Below are 19,286 nucleotides of genomic sequence, written 5' to 3' on the forward strand. Positions count from 1 at the left end.
AAAGATGTGCACAGATGGCTGCCATACACTTTGTGAAAACCCTCGGAGTGGCAGCGAGGCTGAATGGAAGGACATGAAAATGAAACATCTGAGCCTATAATGAAGTGAAAGTATCTCGCTAATTCACATGGATGTGAACGACTGATTCTTTTTCAACAGTGGCAGGATCATGGCAAACGTGACCATATGGAGCTTTCTCGTCAGGATGAAATAGTTGAGCTCTCTCAAACCTAATATTGGTCAGAGTCCACCGTCCCGCTTCAGCACCATAAAGTAACAGGAAAAGAACCCCTCCTCCATAATGAAGGGCAGGACCCTCTGCATAGCTCCATTCTGTAAAAGAGTAGAGGCTTCCTCCTTGAGAATAGTCAAAGGGGGGTTACTCTTATGGCACCGGTGGGAGTGAGAACTCCAAATTCTATCTTGTACCCAGTTTTGACGATCACTAAGACCCATTTATCCAAAGTTATAGTGGCCCAGGAAGCATGGAATCCTGCCAGAATATCACCAAACATCTGAGAAAGAAGATAAGTTATACGGAAGTCAAAGACTTGTTACAACCCTATCAGTATCTAGATGATGGGAATTGCCTCCTGTGTTGATGCTGTTGCACAGGAGACTAGAAACAAGAAGCCCTGTCTTGTTGTCGTCGATGCTGGAATGGGGGTTGTGGCCAAAACCAATATTGAGAGCAAAATGAAGGCTGTGGTGTTGAGCTAAACCCCATTTTCCCAGCAGTAGCCTTAGCTTTCTGAATAGTGTCTATCATACTGTCAGTAGACACATTAAAAAGACCCTTGCCATCAAATGGTAGGTCTTCTATATGTGGATGTGTTTCTGGCGGGGGTTCCTTCAACCGTAGTGAAGTGTGGCGATGAAGACCTACAGCTCCAACCATCGTCTTTAACACACAATCAGTCTGGTGTTGAGAAGTGTTGATTTGCTGCCTTGACAATTTCAGAGCCTCGGAGTGAAAGACATGTGCCGACATCTCTTTGTTCATCAGGTAAGTATCCTATCAGCGACAACATTTTATCCCACAGGAATAATTACCAGGATGGCCTGGTAATTTGTGACCTGCAGACCAAGAGTCACTGAAGAGTAGATTCTTCTGCCCATCATATCTAACCTTCTGCCCTCTTTATCCACTAGAGCACTATAGGATCTATTTGATTTGCCCTGTGCCGATTCTACAATGATCAATTTAGGTTTGGGGTATACAAAAAAATAAAAATAAAAAATTGTGTCTTTTTCTTGAACCACATAGAGACCCTCTAGGCACTTTAAAGTGGGCAGCATAGAAGACGGGGCCTTCCATGATTGCCAGACTATCTGTAACAAGGTTGGCAGGAACAGTGTAGCCACTGGCATATATGACTCACTATACAGGGCGTTGAAGATGGGATCATCCAATTTCTTTATGGGCTGCTGCATGTCTATGATCAAAGCCTGTGCCATCTGGAGTACCTGTTCTGCAAAATGCCTCATGTCCTGAGATGGAGATGCTCACTCCAATGTACCCACAATATCGTTGGGCGATGGGACAGAATGTGACTCAGATGAAACAGATGTCAAATTGGATACGTAGGCTTCAATGAACTGGGGAGAAGTATCTCTCCTAGTATCCACTGGTGCTAGAAGTACCATTTCAGTACGGGTTCCAGGGTGGTATGTCTCACTCACATTGACAGAGAGGAGGTATCGGGGATGGCAGGCAAAATTATCTCTCGGAGGACAGGCTAGAGATGCTGATGGTGGAAACTGGTAATGCAGTGCTGTTGCTCCAAGGGATCGAGATCGATGAGCCATCACATCATAATCTCTCCTATAGTGCCAGTAATCTACAGATTGACATTTGCATGGAGGAGCGGACCAGTCAAAACAATGGTCCAACTCACGTAATGAAGATCTGGATCTATCTCTGTAATATGTAGAGCCATATTCCTCCTTCACATATGCATGCCTGAGTGCCTGTGTAGATTATTCTCTTGAGCACATTGTGTGCAGTGGAGGCAATTCTTCCCTCGGTGGCGATGAATCTCTAATCTCGCCCTCTGATACTGAAGTGGTCTGTGGAACCAAGAGGATGGGAATCGGAGAAGCAACCAAAGATTGTGGTTGCTGAGCCAGTCTGTGACGCTAACTCAATGTATCGATATGGAGACTGTCGATACCATGACCGAAGGGGCAGCTGACTTAAGATCCTTAGTCTGTTTCTTCTCTTTATGAGCATCTGAAGATTTGTGCTCTCTAGCTTTTTTGAACAGTTTCTTAACCATAGTGATGGCCAAGGAACATCCTGTTGCTGGAGGAACTGACAGCCCATGGTTACAGCCTGATGATTCAGAGAGGAGGCTGCAGGCAGAGGCATGGTCGATGAATGAGGAGTTGAAGGAGCTCTTGGGTGTATGGGCAGCCTCCAAAGAATCACCCTCAATTGGTCAGACCAGTTATGATGAGCTTGCTTAGAAAAGTTCATGAAGTGAGCGCAGATCTCTACTACATGAGATTCTCCCAAACAAAGGAGATACAGGGAATGTCCATCCGTTATCAGGACGTTGCTCCTGCAACAAGAGCACTTTTTAAAAAAGCTGTCTGTGCCACAAGCGGAGAAAAAGGAGGAGAGGGCCCCATGGTCAAAGACCGCAAGGAGCTAGCAACAAAAAAAACCCTCTAAAACATTTTTTGAAAAGAACGAACAAATAAGGATAAAATAGAGAAAAAGGCTGAATATAAATGAAATCTCAGTCAAATACACGAAAAAACACAGTTCCAAACAAATGAAGTTCCCCACGAAGCACCAAACGTGGTTGAAAAGGAACTGGGAGGAAAGCAGGAACACACTGGAGCAAGTGCAATGGGACGGTGAGGAGGGAGTTGTTTTCCACCAAAACTATCTCAGCTATGGAAGTTTGCCAAAGCTAGGCTCAGGGCAGGTGCAGAGCCCATACATAGGATGCACGAAGACCACGAAGAAGTTAGTTGTTCAAAATAGTTCCATAGAATACTGATCTAAATACAAAGGGGCATCGGTATTTATATGTGATTCTATTTAACATGAAATTATAAAATAATCTATCGGTACAAAATGTGTTTAGATGTAAGGCATCTCAGAGTTTTTTCTTCTTTGGAAAAGTAGTAGGTTGGATTTTCTCTTATACACCAAAAAATGGAAGGATATTAGTTTCAAACTTTAATTTTGTGATTTTAAAATATAATATTAACTTGTTTGGGGCACAGTACAGGTGGAATTGTATGGACTTTCAAAATACTCTGTAGATGCTCTTTGTTTCATTATTTTACCTTCTTTATTTTAAAAGATAGGGAGTTCTAGACAGAAGAGACTGAAACCATAAACATAGGTTGTGCGGAGTTTCCCAGAGTGCTACTTTGCATAAGGGATAGAAGCATGTCTTCCTATTTTGGTGTAAGGAATGCTTTTGTTGCAATGCTTTTGGGTTAAGCTGCTTTCTGAGCCATATTGTCTGGTCTATATTTGAAGTATCTGAACTGGTTGCTTCTATTTTAATACATATTTTTTCAGTTTTACAAGCCTTATGTGGAAACTAACACTCAAAGGTTCAGAGAGCTGAAATGGACTAAATGTCTAGACCCCCTTACCCCCACTGCATGTCAGGGACATATACTCACCAGACTTTCGTCTTCCCCCTCCCGTACTGACTGGTCTCCCATAGTGTGTCACAAGTTGAAAGGGAAAGGTGCTTACAAAAGACATATACCCTGTCCCATTTTTAATGCCTTGTTCTATTTTTTAGAATATGTTCCTTTTAAAAAGTCATACCTAATGGTTTTTTTAATGGTGGTTTATTTGAATGCTGCTATTCATTCATATTGTTACCTCATTCTCTGTAAAGGAAGCTGAAGGAGATGAACTTTTGCTATAAGCAAGATGTGAAGATTCTGCAGCTGAAGCCCGATTTCGCTTCTTCAGTGGTTTACATGCATCTGACAGACCTGTCGTTGTGGTAAAATAATTTCTGTTTACAAAGTGGACTTGGAATTCTAATGTATTTCCTTGAAGTCAGCAGAAAACATTCTTTCTCATGTGTAGGGATCATTTACATTGGCCTTTTAGACTTCCACAGCACTGAATTGCAAAACAAATATTAGAACACTGTGTTTTTAATAGTTAAGAAATATTTCAGGTAAACATGTTTGCAATTGATCAAGTATTTATTTATTACATTTGTATCTAACTCTTTCTCTATAGAGCTTTGGGTGGCATATATAAGATTTTCTTCATTTTGCCAGTAAGTTGATTCTGATGTTTTGAAAAACTTTCAAAACTTTTAAAAAAATGTGTTCTTAGGGTACCACATACAGCATTAGAACCCCTATCTTCCTCTCTTGGTTGCAATCCTACACACACTTACCTCAGAGTAAGTTTCATTGAACTCTATGGGGCTTACATTTGAGTCGTCATTTATAGGATTGTGCTATTACAAATGTGTATTCTGGACAATAATTTCACAGCCTTATTCTCGACTTCCCACTCACCCTAATTTCTCTGTTGAATTGAATCTCACTAAGTGCATAAAAATAGAAAATACTGAATAAATAACAGCAGCTTGGATTCTAATAACTGAAAGCAGTACACAGATTTCCCATCTTCTCCTTTAGTCTGCACTCTCTTAGAAATTGTTCCTGAATCAGGGGGACCCCTAACACAACATTTTATATTGTGGGGGAGACTCCAGCTGCAGGGGGGAAATGGGTGAGACCCCATGTTGCAACATATTAATTACTACCATATTCATTGTAGAATGAGTCCTCCTAGACTAGAGTCTACATCAACAGACACACATGACATTGACCTTTAGCCCATGGATCCTGATGCTATAGTAGGGCTGCAAATTCAGTGGAACTTACCTCCAACTAAAAGAGCTCAGGATCAGACTATATATTTGTTACTATTCAACACCACATAAATGAAACTCTTTTACTTTTCAGAAATTTGTCTGTAAATTCATGGATATTTACAATACACTGATGGAGACTAGAATCCTTAGTAATTCTTACTACTATCTTCTGCTATCTTTAACTTAAGAACATAAGAAGAGCCATGCTGAATCATAACCAAGGGTTCATCTAATCCAGCATTCTGTTCACACAATGGCCAAACAGCTTGTGTTTAAACTTGTGTTCACATGGGGGACGGAGCTTGGCGGCCATGGAGCTGGTAAGAGTTTCTTAATTCTCTAACCGGCCAAGCCGGAAAAGTCAATTATCTCTATTAAAAGGGCATAAATTTCAAAGGAACACGATGGAAGTGGATTATAAATATTAACTGTTGATGTTGCTGATGATTGTGAAAAGCAGAAATGATTTAAAAAGTGAGAAATTGAAGCGGTGGGAGTTGAGAGCAGCATCTCTGTCTGAAAATGAAAGTGACTGCTGTGGGCTGGAAGTGCTCGGCAGTTAATTGCTTGTTGTTGTAAGAGACGCTGACTTGATTTATGGCGAATCTCACTCTTTATTGCAAAAGGAAGAGCTGTTAATTACCGAACTTACAGAGAGTTAAAAGCAGCCCAGGCATAGACTGACGGATAGGTGCTAATTTGAGATCATAAGAGGGAAAAGTGAACTGCAGCATTTGGAGAGGGGAGACGACTGTTTGATACTGCTGTTTGGAACTGTGTTTATTGTGGTCAGATCTCCCCCAGCGAATGCTGACTTGATATATGGTGAATGTTCCCCCGTATCAGAGAAGAAAGAGTTATTAAGTACCGAAAAGCACAGAGAGATAAAAATAACCTGGGCGGAAGGAGACCGGGACATTAAGAAAGATTTATGCCCTATGTCGAATATAAAAAGAAAAATTAAAACTGAATTTGCAAAAGTTGCGTGGTCAAGTAAACGACCCAGTAATCAAAACCTCCCTCATTTGGAAAAATTGGCTTCGGAAGAAGAGCAGGGAGATACAGACACAGCAGCAGCAGACACTAAAATGGCGGAAGGTGGAAAATCAATTGGCAGGGAACCAGTCACCTTGGCTGATCTTAAGAGCGTTATTGCAGAAAACAATGTAATCATGTTTAAAAAAATGGATCAGCAGGCGGAAAAATCAGATAAGCGGCTCGCTGTATTGGCGGATAAAATCGCTCAGAACGTCAAGAGTATAAAGAATTTGGAGGCAGGAGTAGACCGGATCGAGAAGAGACAGGAGGCTTTTGAAAAATCATCCAATGTGCAATTCCAGGACCATGAATTAAGGCTGATAGCTTTAGAAGATCAAAATCATCGTTCATCACTTCGTATAAAACATTTAATTCAAGTTCAAGGAGAAAATTTGCGAGATATAATTCTGCAGTGGTTCAAAGAGATGATGCCTGATTTGGAATTAGAGGACTGTGATCTGGACCGAGTCCACCGAGTGGGGGGGCAAAATTATAGAGGCGCTACCAGAGATATTTTGGTGAAATTTGGCAACTATTACAAAAAAGAGCAAGTTATGAAGAAATTGAGATCTATGGCCCTGCTACAGTATAAAGGCAAATCAGTGCAAATTTATAATGATCTTTGTCAGCACACATTGAATTGGAGACGCAGTGTCAAGCCGATAACAGAAACATTAGTGAATAAAACAATAAAATATGCTTGGGGTTTTCCTGTATTTTTAAGATTTACATATGGTGGGGGAGAGCACAGAGTAACCTCTTTGGATCAGGGAAAGGAGTTGCTGAAGAGCTTGGGTCCGTATGAGGAAGCGAGTGTGACTGAAACAGGCGGGGGGGAAGTGAGGCTGGGGCATCTGGGATGTAATAGAATTGTTAACTGCATTATGAGATAATTGTAGATAGAAATGTTAAGCATAGAGACCTTGCCGGCCAGGCGCAGCACTGCCTCCCCCCTCCCCCTAAAGTAGATGGCTGGAGTGTTAGACTTACGGAGATTTGGGGGGGGGGAAGAGGTGGGGGGAGGGGTGGGGGGGAAGGGGGGATGGTGTGAGTTAGAGTAAGGGGTTTGAGGGTTTTGTTATGGTGTTTGTGTTTTTATGTATGTGAATTTGAGTTACAGAGCACAAGGGATCGGAAGAGACATCAAAAGGGCGAATATGGATAAAAAAAATAAAAGTATCAACACTCAATGTTAAAGGTTTGGGGGCAGTCGTGAAAAGGAGGAGAATAGAACAAATGTTTAATAAGGAAGGATCTGACATTATTATGATGCAAGAAACACATCAAGGGTATGAAAATGTAAATATGATAAGGACAAAGTGGTTAGCTTATTATGAAAAGTCATTGGGGACTTCAAAAAAAAATGGAGTGGCCACTTTGATTTAAAAAAAGAGTGGATTTATATTAGAAACCATAAAAAAGGATGATAGTGGTAGATATCTTATGATAAAAGGTAAAATTGAAGGAAAGGTATATACATTAATTAATGTTTATGCCCCAAATGAAAGACATAGAGAGCTTTTTATAAAATTATTTAAAGAAATAGAAGAATTCAAGGAGGGGTATGTTATCTTAGCTGGGGATTTTAATATGGTTATGGATAATAGATGGGACAGGTCAAACCCCACTAACGTTGAAAAGAGAAATGATATCACTATATTGAATAAATTAGTAAAAGAAAATGATTATGTGGATTCTTGGCGTCTACTTAATGGGGCTAAGCCTGGGTTTTCATATTACTCCCCAGTTCATCATACATACTCCAGGATAGATCACATATTTGTCTCAAAAGATTTTGCAACTAAGATTTGTAAAATGGAAATGGGGGTAATAAAGGTAACAGACCACGCATTGTTAAGTTTAGAATTTGCAATTAAGAAGAATTATAAAGAAGTGTACAGGTGGAAAATGAATACAAAAATATTGAAATATAATAAAGTGGTAGAAAAAATTCAGAGGGAAGTGTCAGAGTCCTGGGAAATTAATGAAAAGGGAGGAACAGCTGGGTCAGTCGTTTTGGACACCATGAAGGCTGTAGTAAGAGGAATCTGTATTAGAGAAATGTGTAACTTAAAAAGACAACAGCATGAAGAGCATGAGAAGTTAGAAATAGAAATTAGAAGTTTGGAGGAAGAATATTGGCAGAGTAAAAATAAATATAAATTAATAGAAATACAAGCTAAGAAGAAACAATTAGAAAATTTAAATTTAGAGGAAGTTCAAAAAAATTTAATGTATATGAAAAGGGAGTATTTTGAAAACAGTAATAAGAATTCTAGATTGCTTGCCAGACTCACACAAAAGGAAAAAGCGAGAAATGGGATAGGAGCATTGAAGGATAATCAAGGGAATTATTGTCATACAATGAAGGATAAAATAAAAAAAATTCAGAAATTTTATCAGGAATTATATAAGGGTAAAGAAATTCAAAAAAAGAAGTTGGAGGACTATATAGGAAGGTATATAAAGAAGGGAATAAAAACAGTACATAAAGAGCAAATGGAGAAGGTAATAACTCAAAGAGAAGTTGAAGATGTAATTGATAATTTGAAAGTGGGTAAATCACCGGGAGCAGATGGCTTAGGATCAGAATATTATAAGGTTTTTAAGGAGTTTTTAGTTCCGAAATTATTGAAACTTTATAACGCTATATTACAAGGAGAGAAGATACCAGAATCATGGGAACACTCATTGATAATATTAATTCCAAAACCAGATAAAGATTTGACTATCCCCGATTCATATAGACCTATTTCATTAATAAATCAAGACGCTAAAATTTTTTCATCTATTTTGGCTAAACGGTTAAATAAATTTATATCAGAATATATAGGAGAAGATCAATGTGGATTTGTGGCGGGGAGACAGATGCATAGTTTAGTGGGAAGAGTTTTAAACGTAATACACGCGATAAAAAAATCAAAGATCAAGGCAGGAATTTTGGCATTGGATATTTTTAAGGCTTTTGATTGTGTGAGCTGGCAGGCATTAAAGATTATTTTAGATAAAATGGGATTTGGAAATAAATTTAAAACTATAATAGAACAGTTATATTCCCAAAATACAGCTGTAGTGGTGGTAAACGATGGACTCACTGATAAGATACGACTAGCCAGAGGTACAAGACAAGGATGTCCGCTCTCGCCGGTCCTGTTTGTAATCGTTATGGAAGTATTGGCGAACGCAATAAGAGATGATGGAGAGATAGAAGGAATTGGAGATGTAAGGAAAATAAAATTGAATATGTTTGCGGATGACACCCTATTGACTATTAAGAATCCAATAAGAAAAATAGATAGAATTAAACAACAATTGAGAGAATTTGAAGAAGCTACTGGATTAAGAATAAATTGGTCCAAATCAGAGATGATTTTGTTTAATTACACTAAGAAGGAAGAAAAGGAATGGGAACGAAAGGGAATAGAAATGAGAGTTAAGGAACAGATTAGATATTTGGGAATTAAAATTACAAAAAATTTAGATAATTTAGAAAAGGAGAACTTAACGAGGTTAAACAAAGAGGTATTAGAAAAATTGGAAAAATATAAAAGACTAAATTTATCTTGGTTTGGAAGAATAGCATTAATAAAAATGAAGATTTTAGCAAAGATTAATTTTGTGTTTAGGATGTTACCAATAAAAATTTCAGAAGTTGAGATAAAAAGTTGGCAAAATATTATTAACAAATATTGTAACGGAGATAAGAAAGTGAGGGTAAATAACAATAAATGGTATTTAAGCCAAAAAAAGGGAGGATTGGGTCTCCCAAATATAAAATTATACTATGTAGCAAACAGGTTAAGACATATTGTAGAAGCAATTATAGGAGTAGGAGATTTAGATTGGATAGAGGATAAAATTACTTGTAATGTAGAGATGAGTTTGGAAAATGTTTTTTTTAAGGAAGGAGGGAGAAAATGGGTTGAAAGTATAGATAATCTGCTCCTGAGGTCTCAATGGGAAATTTAGAGCAAATTTAAAGGGGAGCTGCTTCCGAGCAACTCTCCTTTGTCACCGGTAATAATGTTAAAGAATTTCCCAGAGGAACTGAAGGGTAGATTAAGTAAAATATTAAAAGAGAAAAATAAAATGAAATTAAAGGATTGGTTAAGAGATATAAATACAAGAGAAGATATGGAAGAGTTGTTAAAGGAGAAAAAATTATCTTGGTTAGAGTATAGGCAATTAGAACAGTGGAATAAAAAGTGGATTAAAGAAAACAGAGTTTGTAGAGAAATGATGAAGTTTGAGGAGTTAATAATTAAAAAGGAAAAATGTAAAGGAGGAAGATTAGTATTAAAAGGGTTAATGAGCGAAATATATAAAATATTGTTAGAAAAAGGGCTAATGGATAATTCAGGAAAAATGGTATGGGAGACGGATTTGAAGGTACAAATAGGGCGACAGAGCTGGGAGGGACTGTGGAAACAAAGAGTGTTGAGAAGTATGTCAGTGAGAATATAAGAGAATTATTTTAAAATTTTGTGGAGGTGGTACCTAACCCCGATTAGATTGAATAAGATAAATAATCAGCACTCAGCAAATTGTTTGAGAGGTTGTGGGGAAAAAGGAACGTATTTACAGATGTGGTGGGAATGCAAATATGTACAAAGATTATGGAAGATGGTGTTTCTTGAAATTGAAGAAATAGTGGGAATGAAAATAGAACAAACACCAAAAATGGCATTACTGTCACTATTTGAAGACTTAAAATGTGGAAAAGAAATTAAAGAGTTGATATCGAGTTTGCTGACTGCAGCACGATTGATGGTAGCTAGGAACTGGAAGATTCAGGGGGAATATTCTATTGAAGAATGGTATAGAGAAGTTTGGAATATAGCTATTAATGATAAATTGACTTGTAATATTAAGTGGAGGAAAGGTATAACTAAAATAAATGAGTTTGAAGGAATTTGGAAACAGTTCCTAATATTTGTGTTTTCTAAGGGAAGTGGGAAACCGCCAGCGGAAGAAAGTATGAGATTTTGGAAGCAGGAATAGATCCCGAGGTGGGGGGTGCACTTGTATGTTAATTTTGATTATGTTATAGGCCATGAGTACAGGATGGAACATGATAGCCAATCAAAGAGGGTAAAGTGCAACAGTGAAAAAGGGACACGCCAGAGACATGAGGGGAGGGACACCATGTATAAGTGTTTCTATGCAAATGATAGAAGCCTCCAAGCCAAAATGGGAGAATTGGAGTGCTTGGTTTCAAAGGAGAATCTGGACATAGTGAGCGTTACAGAAACCTGGTGGAACAGAGAGAACCAGGGGGATACAGACATTCCCGGATATAAACTCTTCAGGAAAGACAGGGAAGGGAGTACTGGGGGCGATATTGCTCTGTACGTCAAAGATGGGGGCGATATTGCTCTGTACATCAAAGAGGGCATTGTGTCAAGTAGACTAAAGCACCTAAATGGGGCAGACTTTTTCACAAAAGTGCTGTGGGTGACAATAGAGGGCCCCAAAACTAACGTAGTGCTAGGAACGTGCTATCGTCCCCCAGACCAAAATGCTCATGGTGACCTTGAGATGGAAAAAAAATTAGGGAGGCCTCCAAACAAGGAAGTTTTGTAATAATGGGTGACTTCAATTATCCTCACATTGACTGGATAAATGCATATTCCAGCCATGACAAAGAGGTTAAATTTCTTGATGTCCTAAAAGACTGTGCCCTGGAATAGTTGGTCATGGAACCAACCAGAGGGGAGATGATCGTGGACTTAATTCTAAGTGGTGCTGCCCAGGACCTAATACGAGATGTAAATATTGCTGAACCAATTGGCAACAGTGACTACAGTGCTATCAGATTCAATATGAAACCAAGAATTTTTAACATGTGTTGATTTGTTGTTCCCCGCCTTGATCCAAAGGGAGATACAAAACAAATAAAAGGAAGTACTTCTTCACACAGCGCATAGTTAAATCATGGAACTCACTACCACAGGATATAGTGATGGCTGCCAATCTGGATGGCTTTAAAAGGGGGTTGGATAAATTCCTGGAGGCAAAGGCTATCAATGGCTACTAGCCCTGATAGTTCTGTGCTATCTCCAATATTTGAGGCAATAAGCCTGTGTGCACCAGTTGCTGGGGAACATGGGCAGGAGGGTGCTGTTTCACCATGTCCTGCTTGTTCATCCCTGGCCAATGGCTGATTGGCCACTGTGTGGACAGAGTGCTGGACTAGATGGACCCTTGGTCTGATCCAGCATCAGGGCACTTCTTATGTTCTTATTCCACAGGTTAGGAAATGTAGCACCAAGTCCAAGAGGTCACCAGCATGGTTAACAAGCAGTGCCAAGGAAGCTATTGTAGAAAAGAGGGTTTCCATTTTTTGAACTGACTTCAAAAAATGGAAATCTTGCCCAAGTGAGGAAAATAAAAGGGAGCAACAACCTTGCACAAAGGAGATGCAAGCAAACAACAAGAGATGCAAAAAAAGCATTTTGAAGAGCACATCGCTAATAATATCAAGTCCAACAATAAAGAATTCTTTAAATATATCAGAAGCAGGAAACCAGCTAGAGAAGCAGTTGGACCGTTGGACGACAACGAGTTAAGGAAGTACTAAAGGAGGACAGGGGGATTGCAGAGAAGCTGAATGAATTCTTTGCATCGATGTTCACTTCAGAAGATACAGGACAGATGCCTGTGCTTGAACTGATGTTTTCAGGAAGGGAATCTGAGGAACTGAGGCAAATAGTGGTGACAAAAGATGAAGTTCTCAACTTTATTGACAAATTGAAAACAAATAAATTACTAGGCCCAGATGGTATCCATCCTAGAATTCTCAAAAAAATCAAATATGAAATTGCGGTCCTCCTCACAAAAATATGCAACATGTCCCTAAGTTCAGCCTTTGTACCAGAGGACTGGAAGATGGCCAATGTAACACCGGTTTTAAAAAAGGAATCCAGGGGGATCCTGGAAATTACAGGCTTGTTAGTCATCAGTTCCAGGTAAATTGGTTGAAAGCATTATTAAAGACAAAATTGTTGAAGAATTAACACGGCTTCCTTAAAGGCAAGTCCTGTTTCACTAATCTTCTAGAATTCTTTGATTGTCAACAAACATGTAGACAGCGGTAATCCGGTGGACATTGTTTACTTGGACGTGCCTCACCAAAGACTCCTGAACAAACTTAGCAGACTTGGAATAAGAGGAGAAGTCCTCTTATGGATCAATAACTGGTTTAAGAACAGAAAGCAGTGTAGGAATAAATGATCAATTCTCCCGATGGAGGGAAGTCAATAGTGGGGTTCCACAGGGATCCGTATTGGGACCAATTCTTTTCAATTTGTTCATAGATGATCTGCAATTAAGGACTGAGCAGTGAAGTGGCCAAGTTTGCCGATGACACCAAATAAGGTTGTTAAGATCCAAATGGATCTCTCCAAGCTGCGAGAGTGGGCATCAAAATGCCAGATGCAGTTCAATGTAAGCAAGGGCAATGTGATGCACGTTGGGGCAAAAAACACACACCCCAACTTCAAGTATAACTTGATGGGATCTGAGCTGGCGGTGACTGAACAAGAAAGAGACTTTGGGGTTGTGGTGGACAGCTTGATGAAAATGTCACCCCAGTGTGCGGCCGCTGTAGAGAAGGCAAACTCCATGTTAGGCATGATAAAAAAAGGAATTGAGAATAAAACGGCCAGTATCATACTGCTTTTATACAAATCTATGGTGCGACCACACTTAGAATACTGTGTACAGTTCTGGTCAACACACCTAAAAACAGATATTATAGAGCTGGAAAACGTGCAGAAAAGGGCAACTAAAATGATCCAAGGGACTGGAGCATCTCCCCTATGAGGGAAGGTTACAACAGCTGGGATTGTTTAGCTTGGAAAAAGGAGGATAAAGGGGACATGATAGAGGTATACAAAATTATGCATGGTTTGGAGAATGTGGATAGGTAGACATTTTTCTCCCTGTCTCAAAATACTAGCACACAGGGTCATCCAATGAAGTTGACTGGTGGGAGATTCAGCACAAATAAAAGTAAGTACTTCTTCACACAGTGCATAGTTAAATCATGGAACTCACTACCACAAGATATAGTGATGGCCAACAATTTGGATGGCTTTAAAAGGGGGTTAGATAAATTCCTGGAGAAGGCTATCAATGGCTACTAGCCTTGATGGTTATGTGCTTCCTCCAGGATCTGAGGCAGTAAGCCTGTGTGCATCAGTTGCTGGGGAACATGGGTGGCAGGGTGCTGTTGCACCATGTCCTGCTTGTTCATCCCTGGCCGACGGCTGGTTGGCCCCTGTGTGAACGGAGTGCTGGACTAGATGGACCCTTGGCCTGATCCAGCATCAGGGCACTTCTTATGTTCTTAACAACAGCAATACAGGAAAAATGCAACTCAAACTGGGATTCAAACACTGCCACAGCTTTTCATTAAAAATTTAGTTGGCCATCTTCAACAACTGGAATTTATCATGGTTTAATTTAAAATGATACATTAAAACTTATTCTAACCACATTACCTGACTGGTTCTTTTGTGAAGAAGAGGTTTCTGTGACCTTAGAAGAGTTTGTTTTTGCTGTTTTGTCATTGCTTGTCTCCCTCTGTTACAAAAAAACAAAAACAAAAAATGAAAAATAAAATAAAAAAATTTCCTAAGTTGGATAAATGTGGAAATTATTTCAGGGCTCCTGTTACCAGACAAATGACTTTGACTCACTTACATTGGTTTTAAATAAAAAGTCACAGCAAATACAATGGTATCTGACAAGGCCATCTCATATTAGTTTCTCAGTGAAAGATACTATCCGTTAAAACAAACATTTATTTTAAAACCATTCATGTAAAAATCTTTAAGTTACTAGTAACATACAATGTTATAATTTAGAATAGTGTCACATAGATTTCAAATGCTTGTTTGAACATACAACTAGAGTAGAAATCACACAGTATTTCAAGAGTGGGTGATTTCCATTCATTTCTTTAGCAGTGAGCACTGCACCTAGGCAACATAGGACCTTTATTACTTTAGTGATTAGGTAATTAAAACCTTCACTTAAAATTGCCATAGGTCACATGAAACACTTTCCACTTGTTCTAAAACATGCTTTATCATGTTTGATCTTGTACACATTTTAAAAACCACTCTCTAGTAGAAACAAATTATAGTTTTATTTGAATGGTAAAAACTAACTTGTAGCAGCACTGTCTCTCCAAAAAGAACCTATGTTCGTTGGTATCATTAAATTGGACTGGTGTTGATATCAAGTGTTTCTATAACGTATTTAAAAATTAGGTGCAACCTTTTTTAACCCAGCCACAATTCATAAATGCATGGAATATTTGATTTGCATTTCAAACTGCATTGTATTTGCTAAATTTGTGCTACATGTATTATAGACTCTATGAAGACTTCTTAAAAATTGTTATAATCACGTGCTTTAATTTCTTAAATGGGGTACAGATTACATCACAAGGAGCCACCATCCACTAGCATTCCCAAGGCTTATTTCCAGTATTACTAATAACACAGAGTTAAAAGTAAAGGAGATTCTTTTTGCAACCCTCCATTGTTGAAGATTGGGGCAAAGTTCAGAGCATGAAAAGCTGGTCAAGATACTGCAATGCTGGGAGAGTATCATGTTCTGTATGTGATCTGCGAGTAAAGCCTGGCCAAATATTCTGAATCAAGGGTTCCCAACCAATTTGGACCTGTAGGCACTTTTGGGAATTTGAGAAACTGATGCAGGCACCAGCACAAAATGGCTCCCACAGAGGATGAGGCTATTTATTTATTTATTACATTTGTATACCGCCCAATAGCCGAAGCTCTCTGGGCGGTTCACAAAAATTAAAACCACAATAAAACAACCAACTAGTCATATAATGGCTGCCGTGGGGGTCTGACTAGTCAAAAGACAAGTAATTCACTCAAGAAACTGAGTTCAAGCAGAGGAAGGGTCTCAACTCCAAAGCCAAGCCACAAATTTGACCCCACAGAGGCACAACAAAATACTCATTTTAAGCTTGCAATTATATGCATGCTTACATTGAACTCAATGCAAATTACTTCTGAGGAGGCCCACAAAGAATGGCTCAGCTCATCATATACACACACACACACTTCCCAAGGTCCAAAGGAAAGGAAAATCCCCCCAGCCCCGAAAGGAAAGAAAAAGATCTCCCTATCTCGAACCCAGACTCAGCCACTCTGTTGCCCACCATAGCAGATAAAATGGTGAGAAGGGAAGAGCAAGGCTAGGAACTGCGAGGGAGACGGAAATAGTGAGAGAAAGGAGGCTAGGAGTGGGAAGAAACAGCAAGGTAAAGACATCAGGGAGAGAAATAGCAAGGCTAGAGGATGGGAGGGAGGGAGGGAGGGAGGGAGCACATGAGCATAAAGATCTGTTTGGCAGAAGATGGGGGTGGGGGGGATGAAGAAACTCTTTCCTACTCCTCCTGCCCACCAAAGAGCTAATCAGTGACACATTCAGGAACAGGAAGGACAACCTGGTGCTCTAACGTTTTCAAAGGATTTTATTAAATATACATTTTTGAAGGGGCAGGGAACGGAGAGCTCCAGGGGGCACTGTTGGAGCTCCCTGCAGGCACAAGGGCACACATGGGTGGCCATGCTGAGGACCCCCATTATGGGTGCTTATGTGGGAAGCAGCTGTCTGTCTGTTCACAACTGCCAGAGAAGGCTAGAATGGACTGCTGGCTCACCACACACCTTCCCCTGCAATCCCAGGAAGTAGAGCCCAAGAATATAAAACGTGGGGCAATGGCTTCTGTAGGGGTTCTCTTATTGTGTTAATCTCTTAAAACTGCCAATATTCCGTAGCTATTGGACAATGGTGTTGTAGGTGTGGCTTGACAGTTTCTGTGTTAACAAGAAAAGGTAACTCCACCACCTCCAGATTCTTTCCTTCTGGCAAAAAGTTACTGCTGCTTGACATGCTAGGAATTTCTCCTTCCCATGGAAAGGTGAGCCAGTATGCCAGTTCTTTCTATGCTTTGCTGCCTGTTGGGTGGGGAGGGGCCCTCCATTGTACTGAATAGGTAGGGTCACTGCTTCCCACATGAGAAGCAAAAACATAGCAAGGATCTCAGATTACAGTGAATTTTGAGGGCTGTTTTCTCAGCATTATGTAGCTGAGTCCTTTGCATTGTTTTATGTGATAAATCACAGATATAGGCTATATAGGTTGAAGGCACTCTCTCCACTACTTGAAGAATTCTCCTATGCTTGATATAAATGCTGAGAAGGCGCATCCATTCATCAGCAGTCTGCTCAATCTGCAAGACAAGAACTGACAGGCTTACCATAAAGAGCAAGACCATCTGCCACTGGAGCAGACTGACCAATAGCTTCTTTAAAAAGGTTGTGCAACTGTTGAAAAGGACAAGTTGGTTTGGAAAAGCTGCAACGTTACCCATAACTGAGAAAATGAGGGATATCCATCAGTTCCTGAAGTCTCTCTTGCCAATTGCTTAGAACACAGGTAGCTGGGAACCCACTCCTCAAATCTCAACAAGCAGACGACTTCCCTGCCCGTTTGTGCACTGGAAAGAATTCTAGACCAAGGGCTCATCTACACCAAGTAGCATATTCCACTATGAAAGTGGTATATAAAAGGCAGGAGCCACACTACTGCTTTATAGTGGTACTGAAGTGCACTGACAATTGTTGGGGCCCATTGAGACATACTATATACCAGTTTCATTGGTGTGGCTCCTGCCTTTTATATACTGCTTTCATAGTGGAATATCCTGCTTGGTGTAGATGAACCCCAAGTCTTAAATATATTGTTACAAGTCAGAATTCAAGGGTATTCAAGGCTTGGTCCAGATATTGGCCCTGATACACACTTGTGGCTTCATTTGCTCAGGAGGCTGTTGTGTTGTGCAGAGCACCTGCAGGTGCTATTTTTGCAAGTTGAACAGGTTGCCGTGTTGTGTGAACCCAGGTGGCAGGGGTTGAGTGAGGGTTAGATAACCCTCAAATTATCTATTTCTTGTTTTAGGGTTTGCATGTCATTACAAGGCATAGCAAGACAGGTGCCTCTGGGTGTCTGGCACAACACAACAGGCCCCACATGTAATTTAAGACAGGGTGGCTGTTGTGTCATGAGAACAAGGTCAGAGAATGATTAGCAGTGAAATCCTGAACAGAGGTCCTCATTTGAAATTAAGCTTTACTTAAGTCAAGGGAGGCCAAACAAACCATTCTGCAAATTATGGACTGCCTTGAATAAGAACAGAAGAATGTACATAAATTGAAAATATGCCAAGTTTCTCAGTCACTAACAAAAGCTGTGAGAATACTAATTAGCCATATAATCAAAAAGAAAGCAGCCAAAAGATCTTGTAGACCAATCCCAAACTATGAAACCACCAGCCCCACTATTACTAGCCCACACACAGACATAAAAACCTAAGAGCCATACTGGATTAGACAAAGGGTCCATCTAGTCCAGCACTCTGTTCACACAACAACCAACCAGCTGTCAACCAGGAACCCACAAGTAGGACACATGTGCAACAGCATCTGCCAACCCATGTTCCCCAGCAACTGGGGTATATAGACTTACTGTCTGATACTGGATTAGTAGCCAATGATAGCCTTCTCCTCCAGGATTTCTCCAACCCCAGTTTAAAGCCATAAAAATTGGTGGCCATCATTACATCTTATGGTAATGAATTCCATTAGTACTTCCTTTTATGTGTCCTGAATCGCCCACCAATCAGCTTCATGGGATGACCCCGTGTTCTAGTATTTTGAGAGAGAAATGTCTCCCTATCCACATTCCTCACACCATGCATAATTTTGTACACCTCTATCATGTCCCCTTAGCCTCCTTTTTCCCAAGCTAAACAATCCCAGATGTTGTAACCATCCGTGATAGTGGAAATACTCCAGCCTCTTGATCATTTTACTTGCCCTTTTCTACATTCTTTTCTACATTTTTCCAGCTCTACAAGACCAACTTACAGAAGCAACACCATATTTGTATATATTTATATTTGTATCATAAATATACTCTATGGCCTACACTTTAAAGATGGCCATTGTTGTTTATATGAAAGTAACATACATTTATGTTTTGTAAAGCAGATGTGGCTCAAAATATTTCATAATAGTTGTTCTATCGCTCTTATCTGCAATACATGTCTATGTACTTACTTAAATGTGAAATCAATGTTTTGGAGCCGTTCCTGAATATTTAATTAAGTCGGGTTTCCAGAACTGCCTCTTCCTCACCAACAGAATGGGTAGAAGAGGACTAGATATAGATCTGAGATTGAAAGACCAAGCAAACATGTGCAAATATTCATTTTACTTTGGCCATCTGAATTTTAAAGCCAATATGCTAGCCATAAAT

The 19,286-nt window shown here is 39.7% G+C and overlaps 1 protein-coding gene across 1 annotated transcript in view; it reads right to left on the reverse strand.

Moving 5' to 3' along the window:
- Positions 1 to 19,286, reverse strand: part of NSD2 (nuclear receptor binding SET domain protein 2) — a 139,994-nt gene that overhangs the window by 91,409 nt on the left and 29,299 nt on the right. The window contains exons 8-9 of the mRNA XM_063125913.1: positions 14,423 to 14,504; positions 3,860 to 3,975 (exon numbers count right to left, since the gene is read on the reverse strand). Of these exons, the coding sequence (XP_062981983.1) occupies positions 3,860 to 3,975; positions 14,423 to 14,504 (198 nt within the window). The remainder of the gene's footprint in view (positions 1 to 3,859; positions 3,976 to 14,422; positions 14,505 to 19,286) is intronic.

This window comes from Elgaria multicarinata, chromosome 5, assembly GCF_023053635.1.
Source record: "Elgaria multicarinata webbii isolate HBS135686 ecotype San Diego chromosome 5, rElgMul1.1.pri, whole genome shotgun sequence".
Lineage (NCBI taxonomy): Eukaryota > Metazoa > Chordata > Lepidosauria > Squamata > Anguidae > Elgaria > Elgaria multicarinata.